This window comes from Caretta caretta, chromosome 1 (assembly GCF_965140235.1).
Source record: "Caretta caretta isolate rCarCar2 chromosome 1, rCarCar1.hap1, whole genome shotgun sequence".
NCBI classification, from domain to species: Eukaryota; Metazoa; Chordata; order Testudines; family Cheloniidae; genus Caretta; species Caretta caretta.
In genome coordinates, this window is record NC_134206.1 from 270,286,990 (window position 1) to 270,304,563 (window position 17,574).

Consider the following 17,574-nt stretch of genomic DNA (forward strand, 5'->3'; position numbering starts at 1 on the left):
ACTTATCACCTTATTATCTTTTAGATGTTTGCAAATTGATTATTTATTTGTTCCATTATCTTTCCGGGTACAGAAGTTAAGCTGACTGGCCTGTAATTCCCCAGGTTGTCCGTATTTCCCTTTTTATAGGTTGGCACTAGATTTTTGCCCTTTTTCCAGTCTTCTGGAATCTCTCCTTTCTTCCATGACTTTTCAAAGATAATTGCTAATGGCTCAGATATCTGCTCTGTCAGCTCCTTGAGTATTCTAGGAGTCACTTCATCAGTCCCTAGTGACTTGAAGACCTCTAATTTGTCCAAGTAATTTTTAACTTGTTTTCTCCCTATTTTAGCCTCCTCTGAGCCTACCTCATTTTCATTGGCATTCACTACGTTAGTGTCCAATCACCACCAACCTTCTTGGTGAAAACTGAAACAAATAAGTTATTAAGCACCTCTGCCATTTCCACATTTTCTGATATTATTTTTTCCCCCTCATTGAGTAACGGACCTACCCTGTCCTTTGTCTTCCTCTTGCTTCTCATATATTTGTAAAATGTTTTCTTGTTACCCTTTATGTCTCTAGCTAGTTTGATCTTGTTTTGTGCCTTGGCCTTTCTAATTTTGTCCCTGCATACTTGTGTTATTTGTTTATATTCATCCTTTGTCCTAGTTTCCACTTTTTGTAGGACTCTTTTTTGATTTTTAGATCATTGAAGGTCTCCTGGTTAAGCCAGGGCAATCTCTTGCCATACTTCCTATCTTTCCTACACAGTGAGATAGTTTGCTCTTGTGCCCTTAGTAATGTCTCTTTAAAAAGCTGCCAACTATTGTTTTTCCCCTGAGCCCTGGTCTACACTAGGACTTTAGATCGAATTTAGCAGCGTTAAATCGATTTAAACCTGCACCCGTCCACACAATGAAGCCCTTTATTTCGACTTAAAGGGCTCTTAAAATCGATTTCCTTACTCCACCCCTGACAAGTGGATTAGCGCTTAAATCGACGTTGCCGGCTCGAATTTGGGGTACTGTGGACACAATTCGATGGTATTGGCCTCCGGGAGCTATCCCAGAGTGCTCCATTCTGACCGCTCTGGACAGCGCTCTCAACTCAGATGCACTGGCCAGGTAGACAGGAAAAGAACCGCGAACTTTTGAATCTCATTTCCTGTTTGGCCAGCGTGGCAAGCTGCAGGTGACCATGCAGAGCTCATCAGCAGAGGTGACCATGATGGAGTCCCAGAATCGCAAAAGAGCTCCAGCATGGACTGAACGGGAGGTACGGGATCTGATCGCTGTTTGGGGAGAGGAATCCGTGCTATCAGAACTCCGTTCCAGTTTTCGAAATGCCAAAACCTTTCTGAAAATCTCCCAGGGCATGAAGGACAGAGGCCATAACAGGGACCCGAAGCAGTGCCGCGTGAAACTGAAGGAGCTGAGGCAAGCCTACCAGAAAACCAGAGAGGCGAACGGCCGCTCTGGGTCAGAGCCCCAAACATGCCGCTTCTATGATGAGCTGCATGCCATTTTAGGGGGTTCAGCCACCACTACCCCAGCCGTGTTGTTTGACTCCTTCAATGGAGATGGAGGCAATACAGAAGTAGGTTTTGGGGACGAAGAAGATGATGATGAGGAGGTTGTAGATAGCTCACAGCAAGCAAGCGGAGAAACCGGTTTTCCCGACAGCCAGGAACTGTTTCTCACCCTAGACCTGGAGCCAGTACCCCCCGAACCCACCCAAGGCTGCCTCCTGGACTCAGCAGGCGGAGAAGGGACCTCTGGTGAGTGTACCTTTTAAAATGCTATACATGGTTTAAAAGCAAGCATGTGAAAGGATTACTTTGCCCTGGCATTTGCGGTTCTGCCTTTGCAAAAGGTTTCTGGGGAGGGCAGCCTTATTTCGTCCTTCATGGTAGGACACTTTACCACTCCAGGCCAGCAACACGTACTGGGGAATCACTGTAGAACAAAGCATTGCAGTGTATGTTTGCTGGCATTCAACCAAAATCCGTTCACGCGGTGGGAGGAGGCAAAATGCGACCTTGTAACGAAAGCACATGTGCTATGTATGTAATGTTAACTTTCAAGGTTTACCCTGAAAGAGTGTAGCCACTGTTTTATAAAATGTGTCTTTTTAAATACCGCTGTCCCTTTTTTTTTCTCCACCAGCTGCATGTGTTTCAATGATCACAGGATCTTCTCCTTCCCAGAGGCTAGTGAAGCTTAGAAAGAAAAAAAAACGCACTCGCGATGAAATGTTCTCCGAGCTCATGCTGTCCTCCCACACTGACAGAGCACAGACGAATGCGTGGAGGCAAATAATGTCAGAGTGCAGGAAAGCACAAAATGACCGGGAGGAGAGGTGGAGGGCTGAAGAGAGTAAGTGGCGGGCTGAAGAGAGTAAGTGGCGGGCTGAAGACAGGGCTGAAGCTCAAATGTGGCGGCAGCGTGATGAGAGGAGGCAGGATTCAATGCTGAGGCTGCTGCAGGACCAAACCAGTATGCTCCAGTGTATGGTTGAGCTGCAGCAAAGGCAGCTGGAGCACAGACTGCCACTGCAGCCCCTCTGTAACCAACCGCCCTCCTCCCCAAGTTCCATAGCCTCCACACCCAGACGCCCAAGAACACGGTGGGGAGGCCTCCGGCCAACCAGCCATTCCCCCACAGAGGATTGCCCAAAAAAAAGAAGGCTGTCATTCAATAAATTTTAAAGTTGTAAACTTTTAAAGTGCTGTGCTTAAAGTGCTGTGTGGCATTTTCCTTCCCTCCTCCACCACCCCTCCTGGGATACCTTGGTAGTCATCCCCCTATTTGTGTGATGAATGAATAACGAATGCATGACTGTGAAGCAGCAATGACTTTATTGGCTCTGCAAGCAATGATTAAAGGGAGGAGGGGAGGGTGGTTAGCTTACAGGGAAGTAGAGTGAACCAAGGGGCGGGGGGGGTTCATCAAGGAGAAACAAACAGAACTTTCACACTGTAGCCTGGCCAGTCATGAAACTGTTTTTCAAAGCTTCTCTGATGCGTACCGCGCCCTCCTGTGCTCTTCTAACCGCCCTGGTGTCTGGCTGCGCGTAACCAGCAGCCAGGCGATTTGCCTCAACCTCCCACCCCGCCATAAACGTCTCCCCCTTACTCTCACAGATATTGTGGAGCACACAGCAAGCAGTAATAACAGTGGGAATATTGGTTTCGCTGAGGTCTAAGCGAGTCAATAAACTGCGCCAGCGCGCCTTTAAACGTCCAAATGCACATTCTACCACCATTCTGCACTTGCTCAGCCTGTAGTTGAACAGCTCCTGACCACTGTCCAGGCTGCCTGTGTACGGCTTCATGAGCCATGGCATTAAGGGGTAGGCTGGGTCCCCAAGGATACATATAGGCATTTCAACATCCCCAACAGTTATTTTCTGGTCTGGGAATAAAGTCCCTTCCTGCAGCTTTTGAAACAGACCAGAGTTCCTGAAGATGCGAGCATCATGCACCTTTCCCGGCCATCCCACGTTGATGTTGGTGAAACGTCCCTTGTGATCCACCAGAGCTTGCAGCACTATCGAAAAGTACCCCTTGCGGTTTATGTACTCGGCGGCTTGGTGCTCCGGTGCCAAGATAGGGATATGGGTTCCATCTATAGCCCCACCACAGTTAGGGAATCCCATTGCAGCAAAGCCATCCACTATGACCTGCACATTTCCCAGGGTCACTACCCTTGATATCAGCAGATCTTTGATTGCGTGGGCTACTTGCATCACAGCAGCCCCCACAGTAGATTTGCCCACTCCAAATTGATTCCCAACTGACCGGTAGCTGTCTGGCGTTGCAAGCTTCCACAGGGCTATCGCCACTCGCTTCTCAACTGTGAGGGCTGCTCTCATCTTGGTATTCATGCGCTTCAGGACAGGGGAAAGCAAGTCACAAAGTTCCATGAAAGTGCCCTTACGCATGCGAAAGTTTCGTAGCCACTGGGAATCGTCCCAGACCTGCAACACTATGCGGTCCCACCAGTCTGTGCTTGTTTCCCGAGCCCAGAATCGGCGTTCCACAGCATGAACCTGCCCCATTAGCACCATGATGCATGCATTGTCAGGGCCCATGCTTTCAGAGAAATCTGTGTCCATGTCCTGATCACTCACGGGACCGCGCTGACGTCGCCTCCTCGCCCGGTATCGCGTTGCCATGTTCTGGTGCTGCATATACTGCTGGATAATGCGTGTGGTGGTTAATGTGCTCCTAATTGCCAAAGTGAGCTGAGCGGGCTCCATGCTTGCCGTGGTATGGCGTCCGCACAGAAAAAAGGCGCGGAACGATTGTCTGCCGTTGCTCTGACGGAGGGAGGGGCGACTGACGACACGGCTTACAGGGTTGGCTTCAGGGAGCTAAAATCAACAAAGGGGGTGCCTGTACATCAAGGAGTATTTCAGGCAGGACTGCACGGAGGGTTCCAATAAGAAATGGTGCACCTAAGTTATCGTTGTTATTGGAACAAGGAGGTTAGCCTGGCCTCTGATTGATACATGGCTAGATTTACCTCGCTGCACCTTCTCTGTGAGTGACTGCAGTGTGACCTAGAGGAATGAGTCCCCTAGACAGGGGAGGAGGCAAATGAGTACAAAACAAATCTGGTCTATTTCTTGTTTTGACCCACTCCATCTATCTTTTACATCTTTGGCTGGCAGCAGACGGTGCAGAAGGACTGCATGCCATCCACATCTCATGGCTGCTCGGCAGAAGATGGTACAGTACGCCTGCTAGCCATCCCCATCTCTTGCCTGCCTGGCAGAAGATGGTGCAATACGACTGCTAGCAATCCTCATCTCTTGCCTGCCTGGCAGAAGATGGTACAGTACGACTGCTAGCAGTCCGTATCGCCTGCCTGCTCACCATAAGACGGTTCAATAGGACTGACTGCAGGACTAAAGAGAATGACCTGGTCAAGTCACTCCAAATGTAGTCCCTGCGCCCATGTCTGCCCAGGCGCTCCCAGCCGACGCGGCCAGGAGCACCTCGGACACGATGAGGACGACTACCAGTCGTATTGCACCGTCTGCTGCCAGAAGGCAAGGGGTTACTGCTACTGTGCAGCAAAGCCGTACCGCGTCTGCCAGCACCCAGGAGACATAGGGTGACGGTTACCTGAGCGGGCTCCATGCTTGCTGTGGTATGGCGTCTGCACAGGTAACTCAGGAAAAAAGGCGCGAAATGATTGTCTGCCCTTGCTTTCACGGGGGGAGGGAGGGAACGGGAGGCTGACGATATGTACCCAGAACCACCCGCGACAATGTTTTAGCCCCATCAGGCATTGGGATCTCAACCCAGAATTCCAATGGGCAGCGGAGACTGCGGGAACTGTGGGATAGCTACCCACAGTGCAACGCTCCGGAAGTCGACGCTTGCCTCGGTACTGTGGAAGCGCTCCGCCGAGTTAATGCACTTAATGCACTTAGAGCATTTTCTGTGGGGACACACACACTCGAATTTATAAAACCGATTTCTAAAAAACCGACTTCTATAAATTCGACCTTATTCCGTAGTGTAGACATACCCTTAGACTTGCTTCTCATGGGATCTTACCTACCAACTCCCTGAGTTTGCTAAAGTCTGCCTTCTTGGAATCCATTGTCTTTATTTTGCTGTTCTCCCTCCTATCATTGCTTAGAATCATGAACTCTTATCATTTCATGATCACTTTCACCCAAGCTGCCTTCCACTTTCAAATTCTCAACCAATTCCTCCCTATTTGTCAATATCAAATCTAGAACATCCTCTCCCCTGATAGCTGTCTTCACCTTCTGAAATAAAAAATTGTCTCCAATATATTCCAAGAATTTATTGGATAATCTGTGCCCTGCTGCGTTATTTTCCCAACAGATGTCTGAGTAGTTGAAGTCCCCCATCACCACCAAGTCCTGTGCTTTGGATGATTTTATTAGTTGTTTTTAAAAAGCAACATCCATCTCTTCTTCCTGGTTAGGTGGTCTGTAGTAGATCCCTACTATGACATAACCCTAGTTTTTACCCCTTTTATAATTTTATTGGGGTTAATTAATATATCAGGTAGTTCTCTAAATACTAATAAATCAGTTGCTGGAGTGTTTCTTTTGCTTTGGAAGAACTGTTCTGATGGCTTGGTGGCCTGAGCTGAAGGGTGGTGCTTAGTCCTGCAGTATCCAGCAACAAAATTCCTTGGAGTTGGGGGACATTAACCCATTAGGGATAAATGAGGAAGGAGATGGCTAGCAGAAAGAAAATGATCAGGTAAGAAATTTCTCATTCACTTTCCTTAGAGATCAGCAGAAAGAACTTGTGTTTAGTGTTTCATTGAAAGGCTGTCATCTTAATAGTTCAACACACCTTTTTAGCTCTGCACCATAGTATCTATAATAAGTTTGAGCCCATATGCTGAGGAGGAACTTTGAAGTCACCTCCTGACCCAGATGTGAGGGTTTCTCAGTAACCCACATTTTGAAAAATGCCAGTCTAATGTGTGACTAAGATAATGTCATTTTAAGTTGATATAATTTAAACTTTAAATTTTTTTTGTATATCTGCTTGTATATTAACTGTATACTGTAACGTATTTTTGTAGTGAAATTGCAAATGCCGAATTCCTTCTCATGGAGAGTTTATATTATGAAGATTTTTTGATGAAACTTTCTCCTAAAGAATGGCAAGAAGAACAGAGAACAAAAAAGTTGAAAGCAAGAATAAACAAACAGAGAGAAAGAGAGTGCATGCAGAGAGAAATGATTACGTGTACTTTCACTCCACACCAAGAAAAAGAAAGTGTACGCAAAGAGAAGATAATTTCTTCAGTTTCACGCCAACCACGCCACTGTTCTATTTTTTTAAAGCCAAGTATGTGTCTGAAAATATAAAGTACAATCTATATAAATGTGGTTAAGGCTGAAAATTTAAGCACACACAAGTCAGAACTTTAAAAAATGAAGTGATCAGATGCTGATTTCATTTCAGTGTTGCAAACTCTCATTATTTTACCACAAGTCTCACAATTTCGGTGGGGTTTTTTTCATGAAACCCCAGCTTCTGGAATCCACAGATTGTATGAGAGCTCAGCTTTCAGTTTTTTAAAAAGTAAGCTTCTAGCCCTTTTGGTTACAGAGAAAAGCTTTAAAAAATGAAGCAAGTACACCTTTACGACTTAGAAACCAGAAGACAAATGAAGAGAACCCCAAATTTATTACTTTTTTTTTTAAAAGTCATGATTTTAAAGCCACTCTCATGATTTTGGGGTCTTGACTCATGGTTTTTTTAACATGTAGGTTTGGAATTCGGGGTAAATAATGTGGCTCACATAAGCCCCCGTTAGTGGGTTGTGTCTTTTGAAGCTTGATGTTTAGGCTAGCAATGTTTATTTTTTTCTAGATTCCTCACTTAGGCGTTGTTTTTATTAAAAGTTTAATTAAAGGTGTATTTTTAAATTGATTTAGTTGAAACAGTGCAAACCTCTGTGTGGATACTCAAATTAATTTAAACCTGTCTTGCATTGATTTAGCTTAATCTGGTAAGGAATCCGCTAAATCAGGTTTAAATCCATATAAGACATGTCTACAGAGGAGTTTGCAGTTAAGCTAAATCAAATTAAAAACTGATTTTAGCTTAACTAGCGCAAGTTTCTTGTGCAGACAAGACCTTACTGTTAAAGGCCTGTTCCCATATTACCATTTGTTTTTCCCAGTTGCAGTTGGAAAAGCTTTCTTGGTTTAGCTGTACCTCAGATAAAAAGTTCCTTTACGTTATTCTTTATTTAGATCCCATTATATTTTCCACTTGCTTTTACAGTAAATCAGAGCAGTAACTTTGTTGTTGTTGTCAGTCAAGACACATTTCTTTTAGGAAAGCTCTTCAGTTATAGTTCTCTTTATATTTTTAGATAGACTCTATGTATCAAATACAGACAGGCGCTTCAGTTCCTTTGAGAAAAGTGCTGGATACAATAGGAAAACATCAGCTGTAAGTGAGAGTTGTCACCAGAGAACAGCAGTGCATGGTAACAAAGGTATGAGGTCTATGCAGTAGGGTGGTGAAGGTATTCCTGTTCACTGATGGTAAAATTCACACAGTCATGGAGGGTTCGTTCCCCTTGGTAGGATTGTCTCTGTGAGGAGCAGGGGCAGAGGGTGCATAGATGAAGCAGCCGGAGACGTGAGTGCACACTACAAAATTAAGTTGACTTAAGTGAGGTTGACATACAGCCATCACAGTAATTACTGCAGTGGTTCCTGTCCACACTATGCCCCCTTTGTCAGTGGTGTGCATCTTCACCAGGAGTACTTCCACCAACTTAACTGTGTGGGGCACTGACAGCTGGATCCCCCACCCCTGCCCCGGGAGGGGGGGCAGCTGTGAGCCTCAAGTGGGACTGACAGCTCAGACTGTCAGCCCCAGGGTGTGTGGGGGTGGCTCCAGCTTTGAGCCCTGCGTGGGGCTGACAGCCAAAACAGGCAAAGTAACAGTGTCTACACAGACACCGTCACCCTGACTACCTCCACCTAACGGCGATGCTGCTTGCAAAGGTGGAGTTATGAGGTCAGTGTAGCGGGCAATTTACATGGGTGGGATCAATGTCTACCTTACATCTTACGACTGCTTTATATTTGTATTTATCTAATATATATTTACAAAGAAACTGTATGATAGTTATAGACGAACTGATAAATACACCTCCTTAACATATGGAGACCACTGCTGGTAACGTTCCAAGGAGCAAGATAAGAATATACCCCTTAATGTGTAAGTTCATGTTCCTATAGATGAATAATAATATAATTTGGATACGTATTTACTTTCAAATTTATCCTTTTCTTGCTTCACATTTTGAAGAAAATGAACGCAGATCTTCTAGAAAGCTCACAAAAGCAGACTTGAATGAAGAAGTGAAAATGTTAAGTGAGTGCAAATCCATCTTGACTGATAAAAAAAAGACATCACCAAGGTAATAGTATCAGACAAACTTTGCTTTCTCCATTCTCAGTTTGCTTTCTCCATCTTCCTGTGTACAATAAGAAGAAAATATATCAAGTAAGAAATCAAATAAAATAAGAAATGCAATTATATACCACAGTAAGGAAGTTTATCAATAATTCTCCCACCTCCATAGTGGTAGTGATTTGATAGTGGTACCAATGGCCAAAGCCAGCTAGAAGGATCCACATTTATGTGTTCCTCCGCCCCCAGGTCAGCCTCTGTTCTGAGCATTGACATCTGGTAGATAGAAGGATTTAACAATCATTGGTGCTAGCAACTTTAAATCAACAACTTAGTATTAAGGTGACTTGAGGATGAAGGCCCAAGAATTTGTTGTGATTATTCACACCAGGAGAAGTATGATGACTGAATGAAAATTTTGTCAGTGAACATCTGGAGCCAGACCAGTATCAGGTGAAGGTGCCTGCGATGGGACAGCTAAATTAACTGTCTTGTGGCTGAAGGCTCACAGTTAGGCTTGGCTGTGGGGCTCCCACTGGAGGTGCAGCACTGGTTACAGAGCAGTGGAGTAGAAAGACAAGAGGACTGGGAGAAACAAGGGAGCAGAGTAGGAGGGAATTGAGAACTGTAATTTAGCATCGTATAGTTAACTGTCCTTTTTCATCCTCTTTTAGTTAATGTTGTTTTTCTTTGCAGATAGACGTGTCTGTTTTGCCCATCCATTCTGCCATATTTCTGCCCTTGATTATGTGCTGGAACCTGCTGAAGGCTGTCACAATTTAAAAAATAGATATATCCAAGGCAACGTGTGGGCTATTGAGCTATATTGACCTCACAATGATTGCTTGGTTTGTCTACACAGTCATTAATACCTGTATATAACACACAACTTTGTGAAGCACTTATAAAGCAGCTATTATTGAAAAGGGCAGAAAATATTCTTGTAGGTTCAATAGAGTCCTGGAGAATCTATAAGTACAGGACAGTGCATTGAAAGAGTTCCTTTGCAGGAATGGGTGTGAGAGTTCCTTTATAAAATCAAATTTAATCCTGTTGGTTAAAGCTTCAATTCCTCCCTTCTCTCCACTGTATGCATATGTGGAGAAGACTAAGGCCTAAGTCTTCAAAGAGCTGAAAACATCTTTTGCAATGATGGGAGTTCCCTTTCCACACACTGAAATCAGAAAGCTCTTGTAGGATTGGGATTTTAGGCTTATAAACCAGGAACTGACTCCTTTTCTACTTCCCTTTTATATCAGGTGGGAAAGCGAAAGTGATTGTGCTATTCATGAAGATTCCTTGAAAGACCTGGACACTGATATGGTAATTAAACTAGGCTTCTCGATTGAACATGTGTCCTCTGGAAAATGAGATTTTTTTTTTCTTTTAATGACTTGATTTTTCTTATGCAAAAATTGCAGAAATTCTGGGCCAGATTGTGTACTTGGTTGCACATGTTCAACCCATTGGCCAGGTTCTCAGCTCTGCTTCAGCAGCTTTGCATCACTATAACAACTCAAATCAGCCACAGACCTTTCTTAATCAGCTCCTTAAGATTCCCCCCATACATGATATTAACATTTTTCTGTTGTTTTAAATTTTAGAAAGAATTATTTGCAGCAAAACTGAAGTTACCTAACATAGGTGTAGCTCTTCTTCCAGTAAATGCTATGTATCTTTCTTTCCTCCATCTTAGGTGCCAGAAATATATTTCACAGACCCAAAACAGTTACTTCAGATCTTCACAGAGCTAGAGGAACAAAATCTTGCATTGATCCAAAATAACCAAGACTTAGATGAAACTATGGATGAAATTGAGCAGATGGCAAAAACTATAAAGGCAAAACTGTAAGTTATTGAACTAGAGAGAGCAATATGTAAAGCTAGTTGGTACCTCTTCACTGCTGGATATTTAAATTACCTGACCTATTCCTTGAACAGCAAAGCAGAGACATTTTCAACATAGTCATGCTTTAAGTATGGCTCATAAGGTATTTTGAAGGAGCACAATTTCTGAATAAGGTAGATACATAACAGAAAATACCAGTTTTACTACACAAGCTTGGCATTTTTGGGTTGCAAATAGGTAGACTGGGGAGACAAATATCCTCCATGTTGTGTATGTCCCATTTGTAATTAGTAAGGACCATATAGTCCCTGGCCCTCGTGTGACAGAGTGGAGGGGAAGGCGCTGGGATTATTACCGTGACATTCATTTAACCATAAATCCTTTATGAAATACAAAGGCCAAATGGGATTTATACAATTGCTCTAAACATGCCTAAAAAGCCTAACTAATAAGCAGTATAGTACGTCCAAGCTCTAACAGAACACTTGCAAGCGTTTGATCAAGATACTTACAAATGGACTATACCCAAGGCTGATTAGACACCTATTGGTCAGCTCCAACATGGTCAGGCAGGGATTAGCAAGTAACCCTTTCAGAGTTTATTTTTTGTGTACCTCCTTTAACAAACAAGTGATGTCATTGCCAATTCTCAGACTTTAGCTAAGGCCAGATGAAGCAGTTTCTTATGTAACCAATTATTTAGTGCACCTGGTAGCCAGTTAACCATGTTTTATTTCTATTACTTCATCCCAAACCTTAAATAAGATAACACAGGTATTTTGAAGTTTCATTACAAGATTAACACAACAACTCTTCTTTTTTCATGGTCTCATTCTTTTTGGTCACATGCTCTGGGCCTATTGTGCATGCTAATATCCCACCTCAATTTAAAACCATAGTTCACTCAGATCTAATGAGGGCCTATAGTCCTACAGAATGGCACGAGGAGGCTCTTCTCCTCCTCCTCCTCCTCCTCCCCCCTCCCCCATTCAAGTGCCTCTGGGGATACTCCACACCCTACAGGGGGAGCAGAAGGAGACAGGGCTGCCCCAATCCCTTTTGCAATCAAGATCCACTTTGGACAGTGTGGTGGTTATAGCACTTTTGCTAAATTTCAACGTGGGTAATTAAATTTACTTTACTTACATTTCCATTTCCATTTTGAGCTGGATAAGAGACTCTTCTTCACTTCCTGCCCCACAGGGTTGTGTAATGTGTCTGAGTGCTGTTAAATAGCTGTTGTGTTCCAACCCCCAGCAAGGTGAAGTGACCCCAATATATTATTTTGTATGCACTTTGGGAGTAAAGCTACGTTATGAGCTGCAGATATTACTTCACAGATGCCTTATGGCCTTTTCTCTCATAATATCCTTTCACAAATGCACAGCTTATTTGTGTTTTGTTTTTTAATTAATTTCAAAGTTTTTAAAATCAATTTTTTGTTCATTTTCTCTATTTAATTGCCTAACTTCTATAGTGCATGATGCTTATTTATTATAGTATCAATTGATAATGACAAAAAGAAAAGGAGGACTTGTGGCACCTTAGAGACTAACCAATTTATTTGAGCATGAGCTTTCGTGAGCTACAGCTCACTTCACTGTAGCTCACGAAAGCTTATGCTCAAATAAATTTGTTAGTCTCTAAGGTGCCACAAGTCCTCCTTTTCTTTTTACGGATACAGACTAACACGGCTGCTACTCTGAAACTTGATAATGACAGTCACTGTAGTGAAGTCTAAATAATCCCAAGATTTGTTCTAGCTGCCTAGAATGCTTTTGAAATTGTTACCTTATATGAAAAAAAAATTCCTGTCATTTTCTTTCCCCCTCTAAGGGATAAACTGATTTACTGTTTAGACTTTGAAGCTCTGAAGTCTACCTTTGCCTAAAATAGCCAGTTTCTAAGATTTTAGCGGTTGTCTAAAAAGAACATTTTAAACTGCTGAGTGATGCTTACTGCACAACCAAATGAATCCACAGAATATATGACTATGACACAGATCTCTTTTTACCCACAGAAATGAAAAATTAAGTGTTGTTATAGGACATAAAGAAATTCTTAAAGTTTCCTGCATCAGTGAAGAGGAAAAACTCACAGATCTGGCACTAAGAGCTAAAATGTTTTCTTTTGGAGAATTTAATCCAGAAATCCAGGTAACTCTTCTGTAAAACATGTTTTATATCAAGAGAACAAATTTTACAATTACAGCTTTAAAAAAAATCTTATTCTTATCATAGAGGAAAAAGCTGCTGGAATGGGGATTTTCTTATGCCTTGAAATAAATAGTAGTGTAAAGTATTCCATGTGGTTCCTCCCCTCTCTCCTAATCTGTTCCTGTTCAGATAACAGCATCAATTGTGCAGTGTCTAATACTTTATTATTATTATTATTACTTCATTTACCATCTGCAGCTATTCAAGTTGCTGATGTAGAAGTCAGTAAATTCTTCTTTCTAGCTATGGTACAGTAAATCTGACTAGGTAACGTTGTGCGAGGGGAAAGGGATAATATGAGGTTATATATTTTTCCCTTAGACTATGTATTTCAAGTGTTTGAGCACAAAGATAGATAAATGTAACATGCATGTTATGCAAATGTGCAATTACTTTATATAAATGTGAGTGAGCCATAGTCTCTGGGCCTGGGGTCTGAGTCTGCAAGAAAAATATCACACAGGCTGTGCTAGAGGAAGATATGCAGAGATCAAGAAGATTCAGTAACAGTAACGTAAACCTTTGCTTTATTCTCTGTGCAAACCTGAATTGTGAAACCTGGCTTCCAAAATCCATTCTGTTCACAGCCTTATTTTCAGGACTTGAACATATTTAAACAAATGTGTGTTTGGAAAATAATAATAATGCAAGTTCACTGACAAAAAACTTAGTTAATACAGAGTTAAAGAGGTCTGGTGATATATCGTACTCTTCCAGAAAGTTGAATTCAACAAGCAAAATTCAAACTTCTGAAAACCAGTAAATGAAGTGTTAAATTACAGGCCCATGTGACCTTAACTCTGCCTCCCTGAAGCTGGTAATAGACGCGAGGAATTAACTGCCTGCACTCCTGCTGCATTCCCTCTGTTAGCTGTATTGAATTTTGGAGAGATTAGCTGGAGCAGCTTGGAAGAGCTGTGATTGTGATAAACTGAAATCTGGAGGGTATGCCGCTGGGAGGGTGATCCCTTCTACCTGGCCCGCATGTGTGTGATCAAAGAAAAAAGGTGCATCTGTACATTTGAGACATCCAACATGCCTCATTTCAGCACTGTGTTGTGTAGGTTGTGTTACTAGTGGGACACAGGGATCTTCTTGCCAGGAGGCTTGTCAGTAGTTAGGATGGTTTGATGATGGGTAAGTGAAAGTACAGTGTTGGCATCATGTGCATAAGGGTTTCCACCTGAGCAGCCCCTGCTCCAGCCTGCATCTGCTCCTGCCTCAGCTGACCACCCAGCAACTCTGACAAAGAGCATGAGATATCACCAGGAAGTCTTCACTCTGTGTTTTCACAAAGTTTTGTCCGTGAATTTCCTAGTTTTTTTATTAACAGAAAGGAAGGAAGAAAGATTTGTTGTAGGAGTTAGTGGGGATTTAGGCAGTTGTAGTTCTTGCGTAGCTTTGCAGTTGATACGCTGTTGCGCTTTGGTAATAACAAAAAGAGCTAGCCATTACATAGTATTTTTGAATCAGTAGATCTCAAAGAACTTTGTATCATTCTCCCCATTTTACAGCTAGGAAACTGAGGAACAGAAAGGTGAAGTGACTGGCCCAAGGTCACCCAGCTGGTGGATTGTAGCTGTCCCTAACCCCACCGCCTTCCCTCACCTGAGGCCCCTCTATCCCCAAAATCCTCTCCTTTCCCTTGCTGCAACTCCGGACACCTCTCCCTGCCACTCTTCCACCCCGCAATATTACTTCCCTCCTAGCAAGCGTTCTCATATTTCATTACATTGTCCCAAAATAACACACACTGTAATAAATGAAGGGGGGGTAGCCCCCCTTTAAGAACAGCCAGCCAGCCAGTTAGCTGTAAAATCCCTCTTGGCATCTGTTCTCTGCTTGCTTTACCTGTAAAGGGTTAACAAGCCTACAGGTAAAAGAAAAGGAATGGGCACCTGACGGAAAGAGACAATGGGAGGGCTTGAACTTTTAAATTTGGGAAAGAAACATTCCCTTTGTCTGTTCTCTCTGGGCTGGAGGGACAGAGCAGCAATGCTGTAAGCAGCTTAAGCCAGGTGTGATCATAAATCATCAGATCATGTCTAGAACTACTTATCTGAACTCCAAATGTGTAAGTAGATCATAATGTTTAGCTAGACGCAATCAGGTTTATTTCTCATCTTGGCTTGTGGATCTCCTTTGTGCTAACCCCAGATGCTTTTGTTCAATATTGTCATTAATGATCTGGAGGATGGCGTGGACTGCACCCTCAGCAAGTTTGCAGATGACACTAAACTGGGAGGAGAGGTAGATATGCTGGAGGGTAGGGATAGGATACAGAGGGCCCTAGACAAATTAGAGGATTGGGCCAAAAGAAATCTGATGAGGTTCAACAAGGACAAGTGCAGAGTCCTGCACTTAGGAAGAAAGAATCCCATGCACGGCTACAGACTAGGGACTGAGTGGCTAGGCAGCAGTTCTGCAGAAAAGGACCTAAGGGTTACAGTGGATGAGAAGTTGGATATGAGTCAACAGTGTGCCCTTGTTGCCAAGAAGGCTAACGGCATTTTGGGCTGTATAAGTAGGAGCATTGCCAGCAGATAGAGGGATCATTCCCCTCTACTTGGCATTGGTGAGGCCTCATCTGGAGTACTGTGTCCAGTTTTGGACCCCACACTACATGAAGGATGTGGAAAAACTGGAAGAAGTCCAGTGGAGTGCAACAAAAATTATTAGGGGGCTGGAGCCAAGGCTGTCCTCACCCATATGCAAAGTACACAGTTGAGTAGGGCACCAGGAAAGGTACCCTACACAGCTGCATGCTGCTCCAGCCCCTGCTCCGCCCGAGCCCTGCCTCTTCCCACCCCTGCTCTGCCCCAGCCCCGCCTCCAGTCCCCTGAGGACTGCAGCAGGGCCAGGCCTGCACTCACTGGCGATGAGAAGTGCAGACTGGCCCCAGCTATGCCGCCGGTGAGTGCTGGGGGGGGGTTTCCCCCGTCCCCCAAGCCAACCCCCCCCCACTGGAGGCCTGCCCCCACCCCCTCTGGGGGGGCTGCGTAGGACCCCAGAATAGCTAGGGACGGCCCTGGCTGGACCACATGACTTACGAGGAGAGGCTGAGGGAACTGGGATTATTTAGTCTGCAAAAGAGAAGAATGATGGGGGATTTGATAGTAGCCTTCAACTACCTGAAAGGGGGTTCCAGAGAGGATGGATCTAGGGGTACCAGATGATAGAACAAGGAGTAATGGTCTCAAGTTGCAGTGGGGGACGTTTAGGTTGGATATTAGGAAAAACTTTTTCACTAGGAGGGTGGTGAAGCACTGGAATGGGTTAAATAGGGAGGTGGTGGAATCTCCTTCCTTAGAGGTTTTTTAAGGTCAGGCTTGAAAAAGCCCTGGCTGGGATGATTTAGTTGGGGATTAGGTCCTGCTTTGAGCAGGGAGTTGGACTAGATGACCTCCTGAGGTCCCTTCCAACCCTGATAGTCTATGATTCTAACCTTTAAGCTGAACCCCCAAGAAAGCTGTTTTGGGTGCTTAATTTTTGTAATTGTTTCTTTTAAGATCTAGCAAAAAGCCTAAGTTCCAAATGTATTTTTCCCTTTTTTGTTTTTAATAAAATTTACCTTTTTTAAGAACGGGATTGGATTTTTGGTGTCCTAAGAGGTTTGTGCATGTTGGTTGATTAGTTGATAGCCACAGCTAATTTCCTTTGTTTTCTTTCTCAGCTCTTCCCTGGAGGGGGCGTGAAAGAGCTTGAGGGTACCCCACAGGGAGGAATTCCCAAGTGCTCCTTCCTGGGTTCAGAGGGTTTTTTTTTTTTCATTTGGGTGGTGGTGGCAGCGTTTACCAAGCCAAGGTCAGAGAAAAGCCGTAACCTTGGGAGTTTAATACAAGCCTGGAGTGGCAACTATTAATTTTTAAAATCCTTGTGGGTCCCCACTTCCTGCACTCAGAGTGACAGAGTGAGGATTCAGCCCTGACACACACAACAAAGCTACATCTGAAGGCACGGTGCTAAATTCTTTCTTAGATTTCTGCCCGAGGTTGGGCTCAAACTGACACTGGCTGGAAGTCAGGTTCACTGGGTGCTGTAGATCCCATTGAGGGACCCACCTGCAGTGAAAACAGACACACTAGAAACCCTGTTGGTTGTTATGTTCATGCATGCTCCAAGTAATCCATTTAGTTCCCGCGTATTAGGCATGTGCCTAACTTGAAACTTAACTATCTTGACACTACTGTTTTCAATTTTGCTAACAAAGGTTAGTGGATGCCATGCACCAGCTGACATAAATGTCCGGTGATTGAGATCATTTTGGCCAGGCTCAGAGCCATGGTTTAATCTCTCAGACTGGGCAAAAAAACAAAAAAAGTTGGTAAAAGATGTCAACCTTAAGAAAAGCTGTTGTGTTTTTTGTGGGGGGAGGGAGGAGGGCACTATGTCTCAGGAAGCCCTTGGTCCAGTGACCCTAAATTTGGATCACTAACCCATGCCCCCATAAGGCACATCATATTTCAGGGCAATCTGAGTAACTGCGGATTTTAGAGTCTGCCTTTAAACAGAAAGCTGGTCTGAACCTTAACTGTAGCAGAGCTGGTATTCCACTATGACGCTGTCACTGCTTATCTCTTGTG

The 17,574-nt window shown here is 43.7% G+C and overlaps 1 protein-coding gene across 6 annotated transcripts in view; it reads left to right on the top strand.

The window, feature by feature from the left end:
- The window catches only part of CCDC38 (coiled-coil domain containing 38), a 46,166-nt gene that overhangs the window by 17,942 nt on the left and 10,650 nt on the right, over nucleotides 1–17,574 (top strand). For all 6 annotated transcript variants that reach the window (XM_075124273.1, XM_048835523.2, XM_048835520.2 and 3 more), the window contains 6 exons: nucleotides 6,567–6,835; nucleotides 7,872–7,997; nucleotides 8,822–8,933; nucleotides 10,186–10,249; nucleotides 10,623–10,774; nucleotides 12,796–12,931. In XM_075124273.1, coding sequence (XP_074980374.1) covers nucleotides 6,567–6,835; nucleotides 7,872–7,997; nucleotides 8,822–8,933; nucleotides 10,186–10,249; nucleotides 10,623–10,774; nucleotides 12,796–12,931 — 859 coding nt within the window. The remainder of the gene's footprint in view (nucleotides 1–6,566; nucleotides 6,836–7,871; nucleotides 7,998–8,821; nucleotides 8,934–10,185; nucleotides 10,250–10,622; nucleotides 10,775–12,795; nucleotides 12,932–17,574) is intronic.